This window comes from Labeo rohita, chromosome 6 (genome assembly GCF_022985175.1).
Source record: "Labeo rohita strain BAU-BD-2019 chromosome 6, IGBB_LRoh.1.0, whole genome shotgun sequence".
In the NCBI taxonomy this organism is placed as follows: domain Eukaryota; kingdom Metazoa; phylum Chordata; class Actinopteri; order Cypriniformes; family Cyprinidae; genus Labeo; species Labeo rohita.
In genome coordinates this window covers 18474766-18492840 of record NC_066874.1, presented here as the reverse complement: position 1 = coordinate 18492840, position 18075 = coordinate 18474766, and the positions used below count along the sequence as shown (strand labels likewise).

Here is an 18075-nt window from a genome sequence, read left to right as displayed (position 1 = left end):
CCAGCTGCCTTAAAATTTGAAGTTGATTCAACTCAAATATCTAAGTTGTCACTTAGTGTAATTTAACATTTCAAGTTGAATAAACTTTTTTTGAGTTGACTGAACTTAAAATTTTAAGGCAGCCAGGTTACAAATTATTTTAAGTTGACTCAGCAAATTATTTTTTACAGTGTAGGCGGGCGTGGTTTCAGCAACCAGCTCCACCCACATCACGCCTCGTTGCCCATTTTCGATTATGACGACGAGTGACGTGCAACGACACGATTCCAAGATGGCGACGGCCGACTCCCGCCCACTAAGAGCTTCAAAACTGCTCTTCAGAAAACTACGGGTGACGTCACGGACACTACGTCCATATTTTTTTACAGTCTATGGTTCAGAAAGGTGCTCACGAGCGCCCCCTATGCAGCTGCTGTTAATGATGTCAGAAATTTACCGGTATTTTGAAACTGATGTGTGAGTGGTGCTTAACTGAAAAAGACAGAACGTCATTGCCTGTGTGAACAGCACTTTTTTGTATTTACTTGTAAAGTCGTTCCAGTAATTTTGTGAAAGGGGATATGAAGTGCACTTAAAGTTTTTGTTTTGCTAACATGACACTTTTGTCACATTGGCATTTGTATTATGGTTTTAGGTTGTTTTTTGTTTTGTTTTGTTTTTTCATTATTTTTTTGTAGTATACTGTAAATATAAAGGGCTGTTCTAAGAAATCATGAAACAAGATTTTTATTTTATCTCCCCCATGCCCATGAGTAGGAAATAACATAAAGTCCCTTTGTCATCACAGGGCCCCACACAACATTTCTAGGTTGTCCCGCTAATGACAACTTTGAGTTTAAATTACATTAGCTATCATATTTAAGGTTTCTATATTTGCACAGCCCTAATGTTTGCACAAGTGTGTAGTGCACTGTTTCAGGAGCTACTCCAGCAGCTGGATAATGCCTCCCCATTTGCAGAGAAGCTCCCTAGGGGATCAAAGGGCTGATTCAAGGTCTGACCCTCTGACTCAGCATGTTAACAGGCCCAGCTGCCCATCTGTGTTGAGGGTCAGAACGCGGCTGTTGTGACTCCCTGTCCAAGCATGAGGGTCAGATCAGTGACATTCCCCTGCCGTGCCTAGCTTGACTGTATGTTTTGTTGTGTGTGTTGTGTTATGCACAGGATGAGCGCTTTGCCTTTCTGGCTGAGTGGTACGACCCCAGCGCTGCTCTCCTACGACGATACCAGCTGCTCTACTACCCCAAAGATGGCTCAGTGGAGATGGTACATTCCTATACTCAGATTTCAAACCCTGACTTCTAGCTTTGTTTGAGATTTGTCCATTCACTTGTATGTTTCTCTTGTATAGTTTGATATGAAGAACCAGCGCACCTTCCTACGCAGGACCAAGTTTGATGAGCTTCATCCAGAGGATCTGTTTGTTGGTAACCGAGTAAACATCTTTTCCCGTCAGCTGAACCTCATAGGTTACGGGGATCAATACACAGCCAACAAACTGGGCAGTAAGAAAGAGAGGTTTGTATTCCTGAACACCACTGCTGAAGCGGAACTTGTCTTTCCAAATGTGTATGACTTAATTCTGCACAACAAAAAAGATATTTTGAAGGAAGTCACATAGATTAAAAAAAGAAAAAAACACACAGTGAGACATTTCTCCAAACATCATCTTTCATGTTTAACAAAAGAAAGAAATCCATACAGGTTTGGATCATCATGAGGTGGAGTAAATGATGACAGATTCCCATGATACCTTCAAAAGAAAAGTTCATGTTGACGCCAATAGCCATGTGATCAGAGTCCCGGCTCGTGGACCTTTCCCGATCCCGTCCCCCTCTCTCTCCCACTTCGTTTCCTGTCTACATACTGTTCTATCATAAGTTCTCTCTCACACACAAATAAATCATGTTAAAATTAAACTCATCAATATGACTTATGCTCTACATCCAAATCTTTTGAAGACATGCAGTAGTTTTGTATAACAAAAGCCCTACATTTTAGTCATCATTTACTGATAATCTTTGCTTCCAGTAAGGTGTTAAAGGGATAGTTCATCTAAAACTTACTCATCATTTACTCACCAAGTTGTTCCAAACTCAAGTTCTATGTGCTTCTTTTTTCTGTTAAACACAAAAGATATTTTGAAGATATTTTGATAGTTGATAACCAAACAGTTGATAGTAGTACAACAGCGTTTTAGTGCAACATTAAAAAAAAAACATAAGATTACGAAATTAAAGTCATAATATTTAATATAAAGTCAAAGTGTTTTGAGAATAATTCAGAATTACGAGAATAAAGTGAAAATTTTTTAAGAATAAAGTTGAAATATTTACAACAATCAAGTCAAAATATTTTGAGAATAAAGTTGAAATATTACGAGAATAAAGTATAAATATTTCGAGAATAAAATCGAAATATTTATGACAATAAAATCAAAATGTTTCAAGAATAAAGTCAAAATTACAAGAATAAAGTCAAAGTGTTTTGAGAATAAAGTCAAAATGTTTAGAGAATAAAGTCCAAATTGCGAGAATTAATTCATAGCAATTACGAGATTAAGTAATTGTCTCAGCTTTCAAAATATGTCAGTTTTATTGCAAAATACAAACAGTCATGTGTTTTTCACGCTTTTTAATGCCATTTTTCCGGATGCTGTGAGACAATCATTTCATTAAATTAGGCTATACTGTTTTTTTTTTTTTTTTTATTCCTTCTGATGTCCCTTCACGTTTACATTGTGCTATAAACTTGAAATGAAAAGGAAAAACACATTTATAATTTGTATTTTGTGACAAAACGGACAGAATTTGAAAGCTGAGCTGTGTTGTATTAAAAGGAACAAAACAATTTTTTTGCGATTGCTGGCTGGCTGGCGTTTTAAAAATAATGAATGGAAGACAATAATAACCTGTTAACAAGTTGGAGTCCACTTCAACCTTTAGAACGTTTTATTGTTGTTTTATTGTTGTTTTTAATTAAATGTGAGATATGGAAGATCGGATGCCACTGACATTTTTGTAGGAGTAGGTGGTGGAATTTTCACAAAGAAAACAGTACAATTTAATAAAACCAATGTCTCATTGTAATCGAAAAGACGATTGATTCACATGAATACAGCGATCTGTCCTGTCACATTAAAGAGTGTGAAAAACACATTTCACTATAAAAATGACAGATTTTGAAAGCGGAGACTTTGTTTTATATTGAAAGTACCAAAAGCACAAAGCTTATTGCTATTATTGGGTGACTGGCACACTACAAATAGGCCTAATGAATGCAATCAAAGACGTGAAATATTATTTCCAAGCATACTCCCTGCGAGTATTACACATGGTATGATTTCTGCTAATAATCCCATACATATTCAAATAAATTCTGGTGGCCTGGCGACTTCTCCCGGTGCTTCCAATCTGGGCCATTTGCATTCACAGGCTATACTCTCAAAATATTATAACTTAATTCGTAATTTCGACTTTATTCTCGAAACATTTAGACTTTATTCTCAACATTTTTACTTTAATCTTGAAACATTTAGACTTTATTCTCGTAATTTCGAATTTATTCTGGAAACATTTCGACTGTATTCTCAACATTTCAACTTTATTCTCATAATTTTTACTTTATTCTCAAAACATTTCAACTTTATTCTCATAATTTCGACTTTAATCTCGAAATCACAAAATATTGTGAGTTAAATCTTTTTTATTTAATTTTTTAACATGGCACTAAAGCGCTGTCATACTAGTAGCTATTGACTTCCATAGTCTTTTTTCCATATTATGGAAGTTAGTGGCATTCTTCAAAATATCATTAATATTCTCACTCACTGAGCTGAACTGAACCAAATCACTCCGATTCATGAATGATGAAAGTAATATAGGTTTGGAACGACGTGAAGTGGGGCACATTTTTGGTTGAACTATTCCTGGATCATCAGAAGAAATTTTTGGTGTGATAAATAGCTTATTGTATATAAAAGTCATTAGCAATCTTTTTCTGTTTTGTTTTTTTCCCCTGTTTTTTTCCTCCTACTCTTCGAACACCTGCTAATAGAATTTTTAAAGTGAACATGAGCTGCTGCATCCCTTACTAGTAAAAATTACTGAACAGTGATTACTGATTTAATGAGTCGACTCTTTCCTTTCATCTCTTATATCATTCACACTATTTCCCACTGCTCTTTCTCTCCTTTGAGATTCATGGTGTCGTGCCTTGAATATAAATTTGGGAAAGATTACACAGGGACAGACTCAAGGCAATATGCACTCTTCAAAGTAAATTTTAACTGGATACTCAAATGCCTGCTGTTGTTTAGTCAAAGCCTCATTTCTAGTACTGTGACGTCAAATGCTTAGGGTAAATTTGAAATATAATTTCAAAGATTAAAGAAATCCATTAGAACCGGTATTAAAATGTAACTAGACTTTCAGATTAAATTGAAGATAACTGTGAAAATCTTGTTTGGTTTTCAGTGACTCATTAATGTGGTTATCAACCAGCCTCTGTAAAGTCTGACAGCAGCAGTTGTTGCTTTGTGCGTCAAGTAACTGGCATTTGCTGTGTATTTTTCATTATAAATGTTTGAGTTCTATAATGAAAAATAAAAATAGCAAGAGCTAAATATTCATGGTGCTAAATGGCTACAAAATTAGGTGTGTTTGTTTTAGATATTCCTGTGCCTGTGTTTAGTTATTGTACTGGGAAAAGTTTGACATTTAAAAGCAAAGAGTCTTGGATTTATATATATCTCAAAACAGTCTGCATTGGCTAGTTTGGCTAGTTTGGCTATTTGTAGGACTGGGCGATATGGGCAAAAAAATATCACGATAATATTTTTCGTATCAGTCGAAATCATAATCATATCGATAATTATCACGATAAATGTCAAATCTTTATTTCTTTCAAGTTTAAAATCAGATTTTTGCTCCAAAGTGAAAGTTCCTTAAAAAAATAAATATCTAAATAGAAAAATGTATTTCTGCATGTTCTAATGAGTTATATTGTTTCAAATCAAGAAACAGGTTTGGCATTTATATCGAACATTTATCGAACTCTTCATATCGTTTTATCGAGGAAAATTATATTGCGATAATTATCGTTATCGAATTATCACCCAGCCCTAGCTAGTTGCATAAAATGCTTAGACTAGCCTTAGAAGCAAGGCATACATTTTTTCTTTAAGACTGTACATAACTTTTTCAAGTCACTTATGTAAATTGGTGACATAAATTAGTCCACTTTGAACCCAAAATGTAAGACTGATTACACTTTAAATAACTTCTAGTCAGACTAGTTCATAGTGACTAAGTTTATGCAACTGTTAGGGTTTCAGAATCCAATCACTCAGTCACTAAATCTAATTACTCTAAACAAATTACATAAACCCAATATAATAATCTGTGGCACATTTTTCATATTTTCTGATTTTTTGCTTTTCTCCTTACACTATATATGCCTTGTGTCTTCTTCAGGACTTTGGCTATGATTAAGCCGGACGCAGTCACAAAAGTTGGCAACATTATTCAGATGATTTATGATGCCAACCTTATTGTCACCAAAGCCAAAATGACCAAGCTTACGTGGTAAGCCATTTATGTTTTAAGAAACAGACTTGTTAAGTAATAATGATATTGGCAGCAGTCCTCCAGCAGAATTTCAGTAGGTACAAAGAAAAGGAGGCCTAAAGGAGTTTAAGACCAATTATGCCAATGATGTATTTCAGTTTTAAAGTGACCCAAGAGTGAATTCTCAGAATGTGTGATGGTGGATTTGACAAAGTCACTTCCTCAGGGGAAAAAAGTATATCACTGCAAAAATCATGCACTGCTTGCTATACATGGTAACCTGTGTATCACTGGCATACATTTGTTCTTCTCTGAGCCCCTGGCCATTTTTAGCACACACAGATTCATTAGAATGAAAGATAAAAATGTTCCACACTGTGTTCTGTATTCTGAAACACTTTTACAATTTAAAACTCGCAAAGAGCAGAGCATCTCATTAGTAGCTGCCTTTGCACAGTACCAGGAATGGATTATATTCACAGCACAATGCAGCAATTATTAACTGAGGTAGTGAGAAGGGAGAGTGTTAGAGAAAAGAGGCTGTGTTTAAAGTTGCAGTTGCAGACATTATTTCTTTGGCCTGTTTTGTCGTTTTGGTCATAAGGTCAATGTATGTTTGTAAAAAATGTGGTAATACAGGTGCTGGTAGACTAGAAGTTAGAGATCTAGAGATCTGGGCTGCTATCACAAAGACTGTGTGTTCAAACACAGGGTGAAGAGACCAAGAACTGAGGAGTTACTCAAGTCGCAATTTTCTTTGAGTAAAATTGTGCCCTTGAGCAAATCAGCCCAGATTGCTCCACTGGATTTGACCTTCAGATTAGAGTTGTTAAGAGTAAATCTGAGGACATATTCAGGTGATTTCAGAGTAAAATGGCTTTAAAGGGCTTAGTGACCTTGAGTGTTCATAACTACAAATGTGGGTAATAAAAAGCACCATCCAGGATGAACCAAGCAGAGCAGGGAGCTTTATAATAATAAAATACAATACAATAATAAATTCACTTAAACCAAGGCTAAAATGAGCTAAGTGCATTTTTGTTTCTCCCACATTACAAACTATTAGGTAAAATAAAAATATATTTAAATGCAATGATATGGAAAAAGAATACCTCAGCCAGTGTTATTTTAGTATTATTTACACTACCAGTCAAAAGTTTTTTAACAGATTTTTAATGTTTTTTTAAAGTCTCTTCTACATTTATTTGATTCAAAGTACGCCAGAATGCAGAAATATTTTTGCTATTTAAAATACCTGTTTTCTATTTGAATATTTTAGAAAATGTAATTTATTCCTGTGATCAAATCTAAATTTTCAGCGTCATTACTCCAGTTTTCAGTGTTACATGATTCTTTAGAAATCATTCTAAAATTGTAACATTTATAATGTTACAAAAGATTTCTATGTCAGATAAATGTTGTTTTTCCAAACTTTTTATTCATTTATTTATTCAATTAGAATGATTTCTGATGGATGATGTGACTGGAGTAATGATGCTAAAAATGTAGCTATGAAATCACAATAATGAATTGGATTTAAAATATATTCAAATAGAAAACAGTAATTTTAAATAGTAAAAATATTTTGTTCAAATTTTACTTTTTTGCTGTACTTTGGATCAAATACATGCAAATGAACTGAAAATTAGTTTTTAAATATTTTTTTATTTAGTAATTTTGTTACATGCTTTTGTCATTGTTTTTGTATTTTATGTAGCTTTATTTTTATTTCTTTTTTAGTATTTATAATATACATTTTATTTAATCTTTACAATTCCTGAAAATATTTTAATAGTATAATGGTTTTAATTTTAGTTAACTTAATTTAATTTAATTTTAGTAAGAACACAAGCTGCAATGTTTAAAAAATGTATTCAAGGAAAGTCAGATGATCTTGTGTTAGTCATAATAGCTTATGTTTTTTTTTAAACTTGTATTACAGTATGAGCAGGAATAACATTTTGAGGTCTTTTGGCTGTCTTTGTATATTTGTCGACACCCCATCAACGCTAAAACATTTCACAGTCAATTAACGTTTATGTATTTTCCAATAAATTGGATCCACAATGGCTACAGTGAATCTGAAGTGTACGTTTTTGTCTGCATATCACTATACATGTGGTTAAGTGCCACATTTTTTAGAGAATGGAAAACGCTGAGGGTTAATCTTTCCTTTTCCTCTTAAAATATGCTGACATGAAGAGTTTTTCTGATAGACTGTGTTGTTTTAGCCTGGTCAGGTTTTGCTGCTTTAACCTTTCCTCAAAGTAGCAAGCAGCTGTTCATTGACAGAGACAATCCTTGTTAGAAAATGAAGACGTTGAAGCTGTGTTAAGCATATTATCTCATGTCTTGAACCAACTAACACGTCATCAAATTAATCAATGACAGAATTACACAAAAAAGGTATGAAGATGAACTTTTAGTTCCTTAATTTCGTATTTCACTATAGGAGCCAGCCAAGAGATGGTGGGGTTGGGAGATCACTTATTAACCCTGTGTACTTTTATGGCTTTCTTACAGGAAGCAAGCAGCGGACTTTTACACGGAACATCAGTCAAAGTCTTTTTTCAAGTGAGTCTTTCCTGAGTCAATGATTGACTTATATGTAAGGGCTGCTTTTGAAGGAGACTCTGACACCTGAACCGCCAACACCGAGTGACTTTGGCATGACTTTGCATGACACTGCGTGTTTTTAACCGCAAGTTCAATCATAGCAAAATGTCACTAAAGCCAGTTGTCTTCTTCAACAAAACAGTAATTTGCTGCAGTTTGTGAGCTCCGGTCCTGTGATTGCTATGGAGGTGATGGGAGATGAGGCAGTGTCCACCTGGAGAAAAGTTCTGGGCCCGACTGATTCCGGTGTGGCTCAAAAAGATGCAGCGAATAGTCTCAGAGGCCAGTTTGGAACCGATGGCACTAAGAATGCCGGACATGGCTCAGACTCATTGGCATCTGCTGCACGGGTAACAAAAAACAACTGTCAATAGCAATTACTCAAGCTTACAATCTTCCTTCTATCAGATTTTCCAAGTAATATGCTAATAACAGCAAAGGTGATGTGTTTTGAATTATAACTATATAGGAGCTGGAGTTTTTCTTCCCTTCCACTACTGGTCACGGTCCCTCCAACACAGCCAAGTACTCAGACTGCACCTGCTGTATCATCAAACCTCATGCCATCTCAGAAGGTATAATGATATAATCGTCATGTCTAATCAGGCGTTTTTAAAGGAACCTATTATGGATGAGATATAGCATAGTTAATTATTTGCTATTTGTAATGTGCTGTTCAGTAGTGTATTATTAACCCATCTCTGTTTATAAGTGCACATTATCATCAGAAGGGACTATGACACTCCTGGTATGTCATACCCCATCGTTCCTGTCCCAATTGCTCACTCAGGCTATATTCTCTTAAATGCTGATCCAGGAGTTCTGCTTATCCTGTCTGAAAATCTCACCGTGCAACATGTGAATCCACTGCCATTAGACTACATCAGTCTGTTTTACTTCGCACATGAAAGCAGCACATTCACTTTAGCATTCATATTAACAGGTTACTGTTTTCACATTGCGTTAGTATGTTGCTTAGAGTGCCAGACTTTCTCAGAAGCCATAGTAATGGCTGTTTTGTTGTGGTTTGTCGCTACAGAGCGAATTACTCACTCATTGTTGGAAAGAAGACATTTGTCAGTGACAGGCATACAACCAACACTTTCTGTTCAGTACGTCTGATTGAATCCAGACATATTAGACTGTTTATATTCATGTTAATGAAGTTTAAGTTATGTTGAGTGTAGATTAACTGCCGTTTGCTTTTAAAAGTGATCTTTTGAAAAGGCCTCAAGTAAATTAGAACCAGAACAATGGAGAATTTTTAAAAACAACTTCGGTTGTCTTTTCAAAGTGCTAGATTTGGTGGAAGTGCAGAAACCCAGTTCTCAGATAGCGAAGGTGCTAGTCATGATCGTCTTCTCCTTATGTAACTGTCTTCATTCCCTCCTGGCCTAGTGCTGTTTTCCTTGTTATATGTTGATGAGTATAAAACCCCTAAAGCCAGTGCGTACTCTTAACCAAGCCTTCGCTCCGGATTTGTCCAAATCCGTCTCCTGATCCCTGTTCATGGAGCATGCCGCCAGGGCACTGACCTGTAAAATCTCAAATCCTCTCGATAGGGCTGAGGTAGATATTTCACATAGTGGTTGTGGACTAAGCAGGCCCCAAGTTGGTTTTGTACATTGCTGTGGGCTGATTAACCTGGAGGGAATGTTGCACATAAACACACAGAGCCCCAACAACAGACTGGCCAATCAGTCATGAATACGTGCTTCAGGAACCCTCGCAGTTTTAAAACACATTATTTGTTTATTTAAGGGTTTCAATCTTTCACTGATGAGTTTCAGTGTTTCAGATGTTCTTCTCACAGTCCCATCAAGTATAAAGTCTCATAGCATCTCTTTTTGCTTCTACCCAGCATCATTTCACTTGTTAGCATTGTGTCAACACTCTAATAGTCACCAAGTTTTCCATCTAATCGCACACCCACACTCATATTCTGGCCACCAACCTCCTGCAGTGCGTTTGCTCTCTAGACCTCCAGCAAAAGTGCTGGCAACCAGTGATTTAAAGAGGATTGCAGGCCTGATTACCTTTTGATTGGAGGTCTAGAGCCCACCAGGTTTGCAAAAGCAGTAAATAAAAATAGCCAGTAATGAAAGTCCCCGCTGAGAGAGCGGCTACATGACTGTAATTAGACAGATTATGCGGCAACCGCTCTGTTCATTTGTTCAGGTAGTCATGTGGCTTGGTTCACCTTGTGTTGTAACATTACTTCTGGATTATAGACTACAATAGCATGTTGTTCACATCCCTCAACTGTATTTTCACTCAAAACTACAGTCTCACTCTGTGAAATGTCACGTTGTGCAAGATTGGGTTGTGTGATTGTATGTTCTTCATTTCTTATCAAAGATGTCATCACCCACTTACGTAAATTTTATTCTGAGCCCTAAGAGGTTCAACAGCAATATGAACTATAAACTAAAAGCATATGCAATATACTGTGCATGTTATTGTGTACCAGGGTTAAAAGTTGGCTTTTTCATTAAGAGGCAATTATTTTCCCCCTGGAATTGATTTGTGAGGGCAATGTTTATAACCACCGTTATTACTACAATCTCCATACTATGTTGTCTTTAATGTCAAATACGTGTATTTACCCAATTACTTTAATAAATAATTGAGAAAATTGTATCTGTTCAAAATTGTATCTAAATGATACATGTAAAAAAACAGGAGCTCATAAGGCTGCAATATTATGACAGAAATCATTATTGTAGATTATTGGTCTTTATATTGTAATAATGATTATTAATATTGATACAGAAAATGATATAAAAACATTTTTGTTTCTGCATTTTAAGCATGTCATATTATGGCTTCACAAACAAAAATTTTGGTCTATAGCGTTAGTCTAGTTTAGCACACGTTATGCAAAAACTCCCATTATAATCACTGAAGCTACAAAATGAATATTTTATTTACATCCTATTATATTATTCACATCAATCAGCTCCTGCATTTTCAGTGCTGATTAATCTGATTAAAAGCGCCTCTGATTGGCCAATGCATTCCTAAGTTTAACAGAAACACATTTGATTGGTTATAAAACTCAGCGCTGTACAAAACATTGTGTAAAAGCAATCTGAAGCTATGTGAGCGAATATGAATGTAATTCCGCGAATTTACACTTTTCATTTATTTTCGTATTTCATTTTAATCACAACAGACATAATACATTGATTAATTGTGTAGGGGCATTTTGTCTGTTCATTTTGGTGGCATTCTTGCCACAAGCAAATTGCATTAATTTCCAACCCTGTTGTATAGAGGGTTTACACTTACGTCACGGTTTGGTCAGTTACCTGCGCGGCCATATTAGAGATACCTGGATGTAAACAACAGCATTGATTTCACGGTTAATGTACTACTGAATCAATGTTCTGCTAATTTATGCTGTCTAAACCACAGAACAAAATGTGGAAGCTGTTAAATCATATAGAGAAGGACTTAGTAAGCAGGAAAGGGCACAATATTTTGACAAACTAAACTTAATTGGTGGAAAGGATACGTACAAGCAGTATTAATTAACATATTTGCCTAATATTTCACCTACCTGACCAGAAATGATAAGAACAAACGCAGATGTTGTCAAGATTCTTGCCCTGGAAATGCTGGTTCAGTTTGTTCCTCTTGATTTGTTAAAACTTTTGGCAGTCTGTAGTACTCCAAATGTTTTTTCATTGTCTGATCAATTAGTCCAGCCCAAAACATGACAATATTTGACCATTTTCAGCAGCAATAATTGGCAAAATATGCGAGTTTCATTCGGTTCAGCGGCATTGTGTATATTCACTGCCACCAATTTGGCCGATTGATGACGTGTCCTGAAAACCCCTTTATACTCTACAGTTAAAAAGTTTGGGGTTGGTAAGATTCATTTTTTAATTTTCATTCATTTTATGCTCACCAAGAATGCGTTTTTTTTTTTTCAAGCATACAGTAAAAATGGTAATACAGTGAAGTATTATTAGAGTTGAAAACAACTGTTTTCTATTTTGATATTTTTAAAATGTAATTCATACGTGTGATGGCAAATCAGATTTGTGTCTCATGATTCTTCATAAATCATTCTAATATGCTGATTTGTTGCTTAAGAACTATTTCTTATTATTATCAATGTTGGCATCGACTGAGCTGCTTAATATTTGTGTAGAACTGTCACACATTTTGTTTTCTCAGGATTCTTTGATGGAGATAAAGTTTAAAAGAACAGCATTTATTCTGAAATATAATTTTTTGTAGTCTTTACTGTCACCTTTGATCAATTTAATGCACCCTTGCTGAATAAAAGTATTATACAAAAAAACCTGACCCCTCCTGACCCTAGACTCTTGAACTGTAGTGTACTGTGGAAAATGGACTTATTATGTCCTGTGTGACCTTGTTTTGCTATATCACATAGCATGCGTAGTGACTGGTGCGTACTGTAGCTGTAGGTAAGCTAAAGGTCATGTTTCTGTGAAGTGTCTGTGCCTGGTGTGTACTCCAGCAAGCAGCATGCCATAATAAATGGGTAATGATTTACTCAAACCTATTGTCCAGGTTTAGGGTCATATCACAGAGTTGTAGCACATTTTCATCTGCCAACTTTCTCTGTTCTTTTAGTAGAATACAATGATTAACTTCATATGCAGTGTGAAGTGAGTTTCTCTAGATGGTTAATGTTGTCATAAAGGTCATATTACGTTCAGCGTGAATGGCTTAAACTTTGGGCACCGTCCATTAATGTGTGCAGAGATTCACGCCATATGGTCCAAAGTCTATAACAGTGAAGTTAGTTTAGCTGGAAGCATCTGTAAAAGCCCAGCCTGTTGATACAAGATATTCAAAGCAGATTTGACTGCCTTTCAAGTGTCCAGAGTGACTTTAACAATATAAAGGTTAAACTTCTTATATCTGTAGATACCTCAAATTTTTAAACCGAAAAATTCAGCTAATAGAAAAGCAGTTTGATTTGTTTTGAACTGCCTCATGACTGGAATAGACAAAAGTGTTGCCAGGCAGCACTGATACCATTGCCTAGCAACAGGACAGATTGTGTCTGGAAGCTGCTGTCAGAATTGAAACCTTTAGGGTCACCAGTGGTACCGAGGGAGGGTTAGGGATGTGTGAAGATGTAATTTATGTAACAAAAGAAAATTCTCTAGGGCAGTGACTACGGTGCATAGGAAAATGATCTGTCATATGGTGTTTATGCTCTTTGTGCATTTAATAATTTCCCTCTAATTTCTTTTTAACTATTCAAGTACAATTGAAATCACTTTTAATTTGTGCTGTGTAGTATTTGCCCTTTGCCTTAAAGACTGCTGTGAACATCTCTTACTGCATTGCAGTTGAATTGTGGGCAAAAGAAATTCACTTAAAACAATTGGCTGTTACTCGTGCTGATTGATTGAATATGTGCTTTGGAAATGTAATGCACAGTTTGTTTTGTACTGAAATTGAAACCACAAACCCCTAAATCAGTGCTAATGGATGCATTATATCTAATGGATTGGATTACATTATATCTCTCAGCAGTCCAAAAGAGCAGACTTTGAGATTCGCTCTCGTGTTATTGAGATCAAAGTCTGTCCTTTGAAGTCACTCCTTCGTGATCTCGTGAACTGTTTGTTGGCCTTTAACTCTGCATGATCGTATCGGTTAAATAGAAGGTCAAAAGTCTTACTTGCCATTTAACTGATGCAGCCAATGCAGCATATGGTTGTTAACTGCAGGGACAGTCACCCTAGAGCAAGGGCGCATAGTCGATAGAGCAGGATCACATGAGTTCCTAGGTCACTGCTACTTGGTATTGAACTTGAAACTTTGTGTTGGCATCTCAGATCCTTAATCATTAGACTTCCATCTAATGATTAGTCTGCTCTTAGAAGTGCAAGTTATTTCCAAAAGCACGTGAGAATACCGTGCACTATACTTTGCTGTCCTTAAAGGGAAATTGTCATGTACTTACTAGTATTACACACTTCACCTTTTACTGTAAGATTTATTTTTGTCCATTTTTATTTTAAATTTTAATTTTGTACATTTTTAAACTTGTACATTTACTGTATTACATTGTACTTTGCTGTCCTTGAAGGAAAAGTATGCCTTTTTTGTGATGTTAAATGTAAACCTATTAATATTACACATTTTACCTTTTTTCCCTCTCTTTTTATTATAAATCTTTACATTATTTATTTATTTTTTATTCATTATATCTTCTGCACCCAAAAACGTAATATATTCAGCTGAAGTCAAAAGTTTGCATACACCTTGCAGAATCTGCAAAATATTATTTTACCAAAATAAGAGTTTTTTATTTTTTATTTAGTACAGACCTGAATAAGATATTTCACTTTAATAATGTTTACATATATTCCACAAGAGAAAATAATAGTTGAATTTATAAAAACTACGCTGTTCAAAAGTTTTAATACTGTGTTGTTACCTGAATGATCCACAGCTGTGTTTTTTGTTTTGTTTTGTTTTGCTTTGCTTTGTTTTTTGTTTTTTTGTTTAGTGATAGTTGTTCATGAGTTCCTTGTTTGTCGTGAAAAGTTAAACTGCCTGCTGTTCTTCAGAAAAGTCCTTCAGGTCCCACAGATTCTTCGTTTTTTTCAGCATTTTTGTGTATTTGAACCCTTTCCAACAATGGCTGTATGATTTTGAGATCCATCTTTTCACACTGAGGACAACTGAGGGACTCAAATGCAATTATTACAGAAGGTTCAAACACTCACTGATGCGCCAGAAGGAAAATGATGCATTAAGAGCCAGGGGTGAAAACTTTTGAACATAATGAAGATGTGTACATTTTTTGCATTTTGCCTAAATATAATTTTTCATTTAGTACTGCTCTACAGAGGCTACAGAAGATACTTACATATTCTGCAGAAAAAAATAAATCTCAAATTCAAAAGGCTCTTAAATCCATTGTTTTTCCTTCTGGAGCATCAGTGAGCGTTTGAACCTTCTGTAATAGTATCATATGAGTCTCTCAGTTGTCCTCAGTGAGAAAAGATGGATCTCAAAATCATACGGTCATTGTTGGATAGGGTTCAAATACACAAAAATGCTAAAAAAACAAAGAATTTGTGGAACCTGAAGAGTTCCAAAAAGTCATGAACAACTATCACTAAACAAAAAAAGAAAAAAACACAGCTGTGGATCATTCAGGTAACAACACAGTATTAAGAATCAAGTATATGTAAACTTTTGAACAGGGTTATTTTTATGAATTCACCATTTATTTTTGGATTATGTGTACACATCTTTTATGTGAAATATCTTATTCAGGTCATTACTAAAATAATAACATGCATTTTGTACGATCCCTCTTGTTTTGATTAAAATAATTTACATTTTACATATTCTGCAAGGTATATGTAAACGTTTGACTGTACTGTTCACCCATAGTACCCCTATATGATTTTATATACTGAAAATTAGTCTTGTTGTGTAGTTCATTCTTGCAATTATAGTTCTACATGTGATTTTGAAAGATATTTGTAAAATGTAAGATTGCATTCAAGCCAGTTAGTTTTAAAATGAGCATCTTTATTTATTTTTGTTTGTTTTGTTTTAGCACTGACGGGAAAGATCCTTAAGTCAATTATAGAAAATGGATTTGAGATATCTGCCCTACAAATGGTAAGTATTTTAGTTCAATGTAAATCATATTTCAATTTGTAGCCAATGTTGTCTAGTAATGAAATACACTCAATGTTTCAATCAGGTGAAGCAGTAACACTTTACAATAAGGTTATTAACTACATAACACTAACTACATTAGTTAACATGAACTAAGAATGAGCAATACTTCTACAGCATTTATTAATCTTAATGTTAATTTACTAATGCATTATTAAAATCACAAGTTGTGTTTGTTAACATTAGTTAATGCACTTTGAACTAACACGAACAAACAACAAACTAATGTATTTTTAGTAACATTAACAAAGATTAATAAATAGCGTAATAAATGTAGTGTTCATTGTTCGTTCATGTTCAACTAATGTTAACAAATGACACCTTATTGTAAAGTGTTACCAATGAAGCTTACATATAATAGCGATACTTTTATGAACATACTAGCAGTAAGATGAAATAATTGTTTATTTTATAAAAAAGACACGCACTTTTTATGGACATTAGACCAGCTCTCTTCAAAAGAGCAAATGAACCAAGGGCAAACCCAATTATGTTTTCCCTTTGGTGTAACCTGACCCCATCATCGACCATGCAATCTGTGACCAATGCAGTAGCTTCCCACATCTCCAAATGAGTCCTCTGCTGACCAATTACAGGGCTGCCACTTTGTCACATGATCCTGCTGAAAATAGTGTACAGAGGATGCCCCTGGCCTAGAGCAGATCAATGAAGGTTTTGTTACTATTAGAAAGCATGTGTGTCAGAGCTGAGTTGGTGGTCTATAAAAAGAATATCAGACAGTGATAATGGTGTTTTGGAATAGTTGGCTTGGAGATTTTATCTCCAGTGTGTTGGGTAACCCACTCAATGGATCATTTCCCAGTCATAAATGATTAATGCATCAATTTTGTTTATGAAAATAAATATTCTTGTTGTTTTGTTCTGAATTATGGTATCGTTGTATATATTAGATGTCATTTATGATGTTACATCTTGATTTTTACTGTATTTACTCAACTAATAATGTTCATGTAAATGTTAAAATTGTTTTTATTTAGTCAAATTGTGACTTCGTTTTCCATTTTTACAGTTCAACATGGATCGAGTGAATGCTGAGGAGTTTTTAGAAGTTTATAAAGGGGTTGTAGCCGAGTTCACTGTAAGTATACGTTGCTGCACTGTCTTATATGTTTTCAATAGTTCCACTAAAGAAAACATGGACCCACTATTTTGTCTTTAATTATTATGTACTAACATTTAAATTAATCATGATACAGTGCACTTGTTGATAGCACAACTAAACCTGTCCCTAACCTTAACCATGTCCAACCCGAAAGTGCTTTGCAATACCACATGAATACAGTAAGTACATTGTCCCTAACAATTAATCTGATGTAAGTGCATAAGTAAAGACACCTCATATAAAGTTATAGCTACTATATAGTATAGTCAATTCAAGCGTCCGTACAAAGAAGTTCAGCTCTCCCTTTTCTAGCTCACATGCGATTCCAGTTATGTTTAATTATTCATTTAGAAAAGGCGTAGTCACCAAAGCATTGAGTACTATGTCGTAACAGCATGTGCAACTATCTCCTACAAACCTCTATATCAAGGCACTGACTGGGCATATAAAATTATATGAATCCTGACCTCACGGTAATTTACCTGTTCTGGACACACTGTTATGTCACAGTACGTGGAATTTTGTTCCACATTCCTGTTGGCTATTAAGCGTCAATAAATTGCTCTTATCTTTGAATCTCCGCCAAACAGCAATCATTTATTCTGATAACGCCTGCACAAATCTTTTGGACCAAATATAAGCCATTTTCAGTTCCAGGTCGTTAAAGCCAGAGGCTATTTTAGAATACAGGACCTTGTCTGTTGCCATGAAAACTGTCTCATCAACATATTGATTGCCTCACATTCAACAAAACACAAGACTGCACACTGCAGGTGCAAAATGCCAATGAAACACTTTCACTGAGCTTGCCGCTATTTTTAAGCTGTAACAGTGTAAGTGGGAATTAAAGATGGTGTTTGCAAAAAATACATTAGTAAAGTCATTTAATTGTAATACTCTGGCTGCTGGAACAAAGTGCACCAGTGCCAAGTAGATCTTATCGTGATACTTTAGCACAGTTCAGTACAAAGAGCAATTACACAGGGCTTTTTTTCTTTCTTCAAGCCTCTTTTCTCTCTTCAGTGATGGCTTTTAGGCCTTGTGAAGGTCCTGTGAAATTCTAATAGG

The 18075-nt window shown here is 35.1% G+C and overlaps 1 protein-coding gene across 1 annotated transcript in view; it reads left to right on the top strand.

Annotated features, from left to right (window-relative positions):
- The window catches only part of nme7 (NME/NM23 family member 7), a 52157-nt gene that overhangs the window by 8214 nt on the left and 25868 nt on the right, over positions 1 to 18075 (top strand). Inside the window, exons 2-9 of the mRNA XM_051112159.1 lie at positions 1165 to 1266; positions 1352 to 1518; positions 5475 to 5585; positions 8091 to 8141; positions 8326 to 8533; positions 8653 to 8758; positions 15760 to 15824; positions 16915 to 16983. Coding sequence (XP_050968116.1) covers positions 1165 to 1266; positions 1352 to 1518; positions 5475 to 5585; positions 8091 to 8141; positions 8326 to 8533; positions 8653 to 8758; positions 15760 to 15824; positions 16915 to 16983 — 879 coding nt within the window. The remainder of the gene's footprint in view (positions 1 to 1164; positions 1267 to 1351; positions 1519 to 5474; positions 5586 to 8090; positions 8142 to 8325; positions 8534 to 8652; positions 8759 to 15759; positions 15825 to 16914; positions 16984 to 18075) is intronic.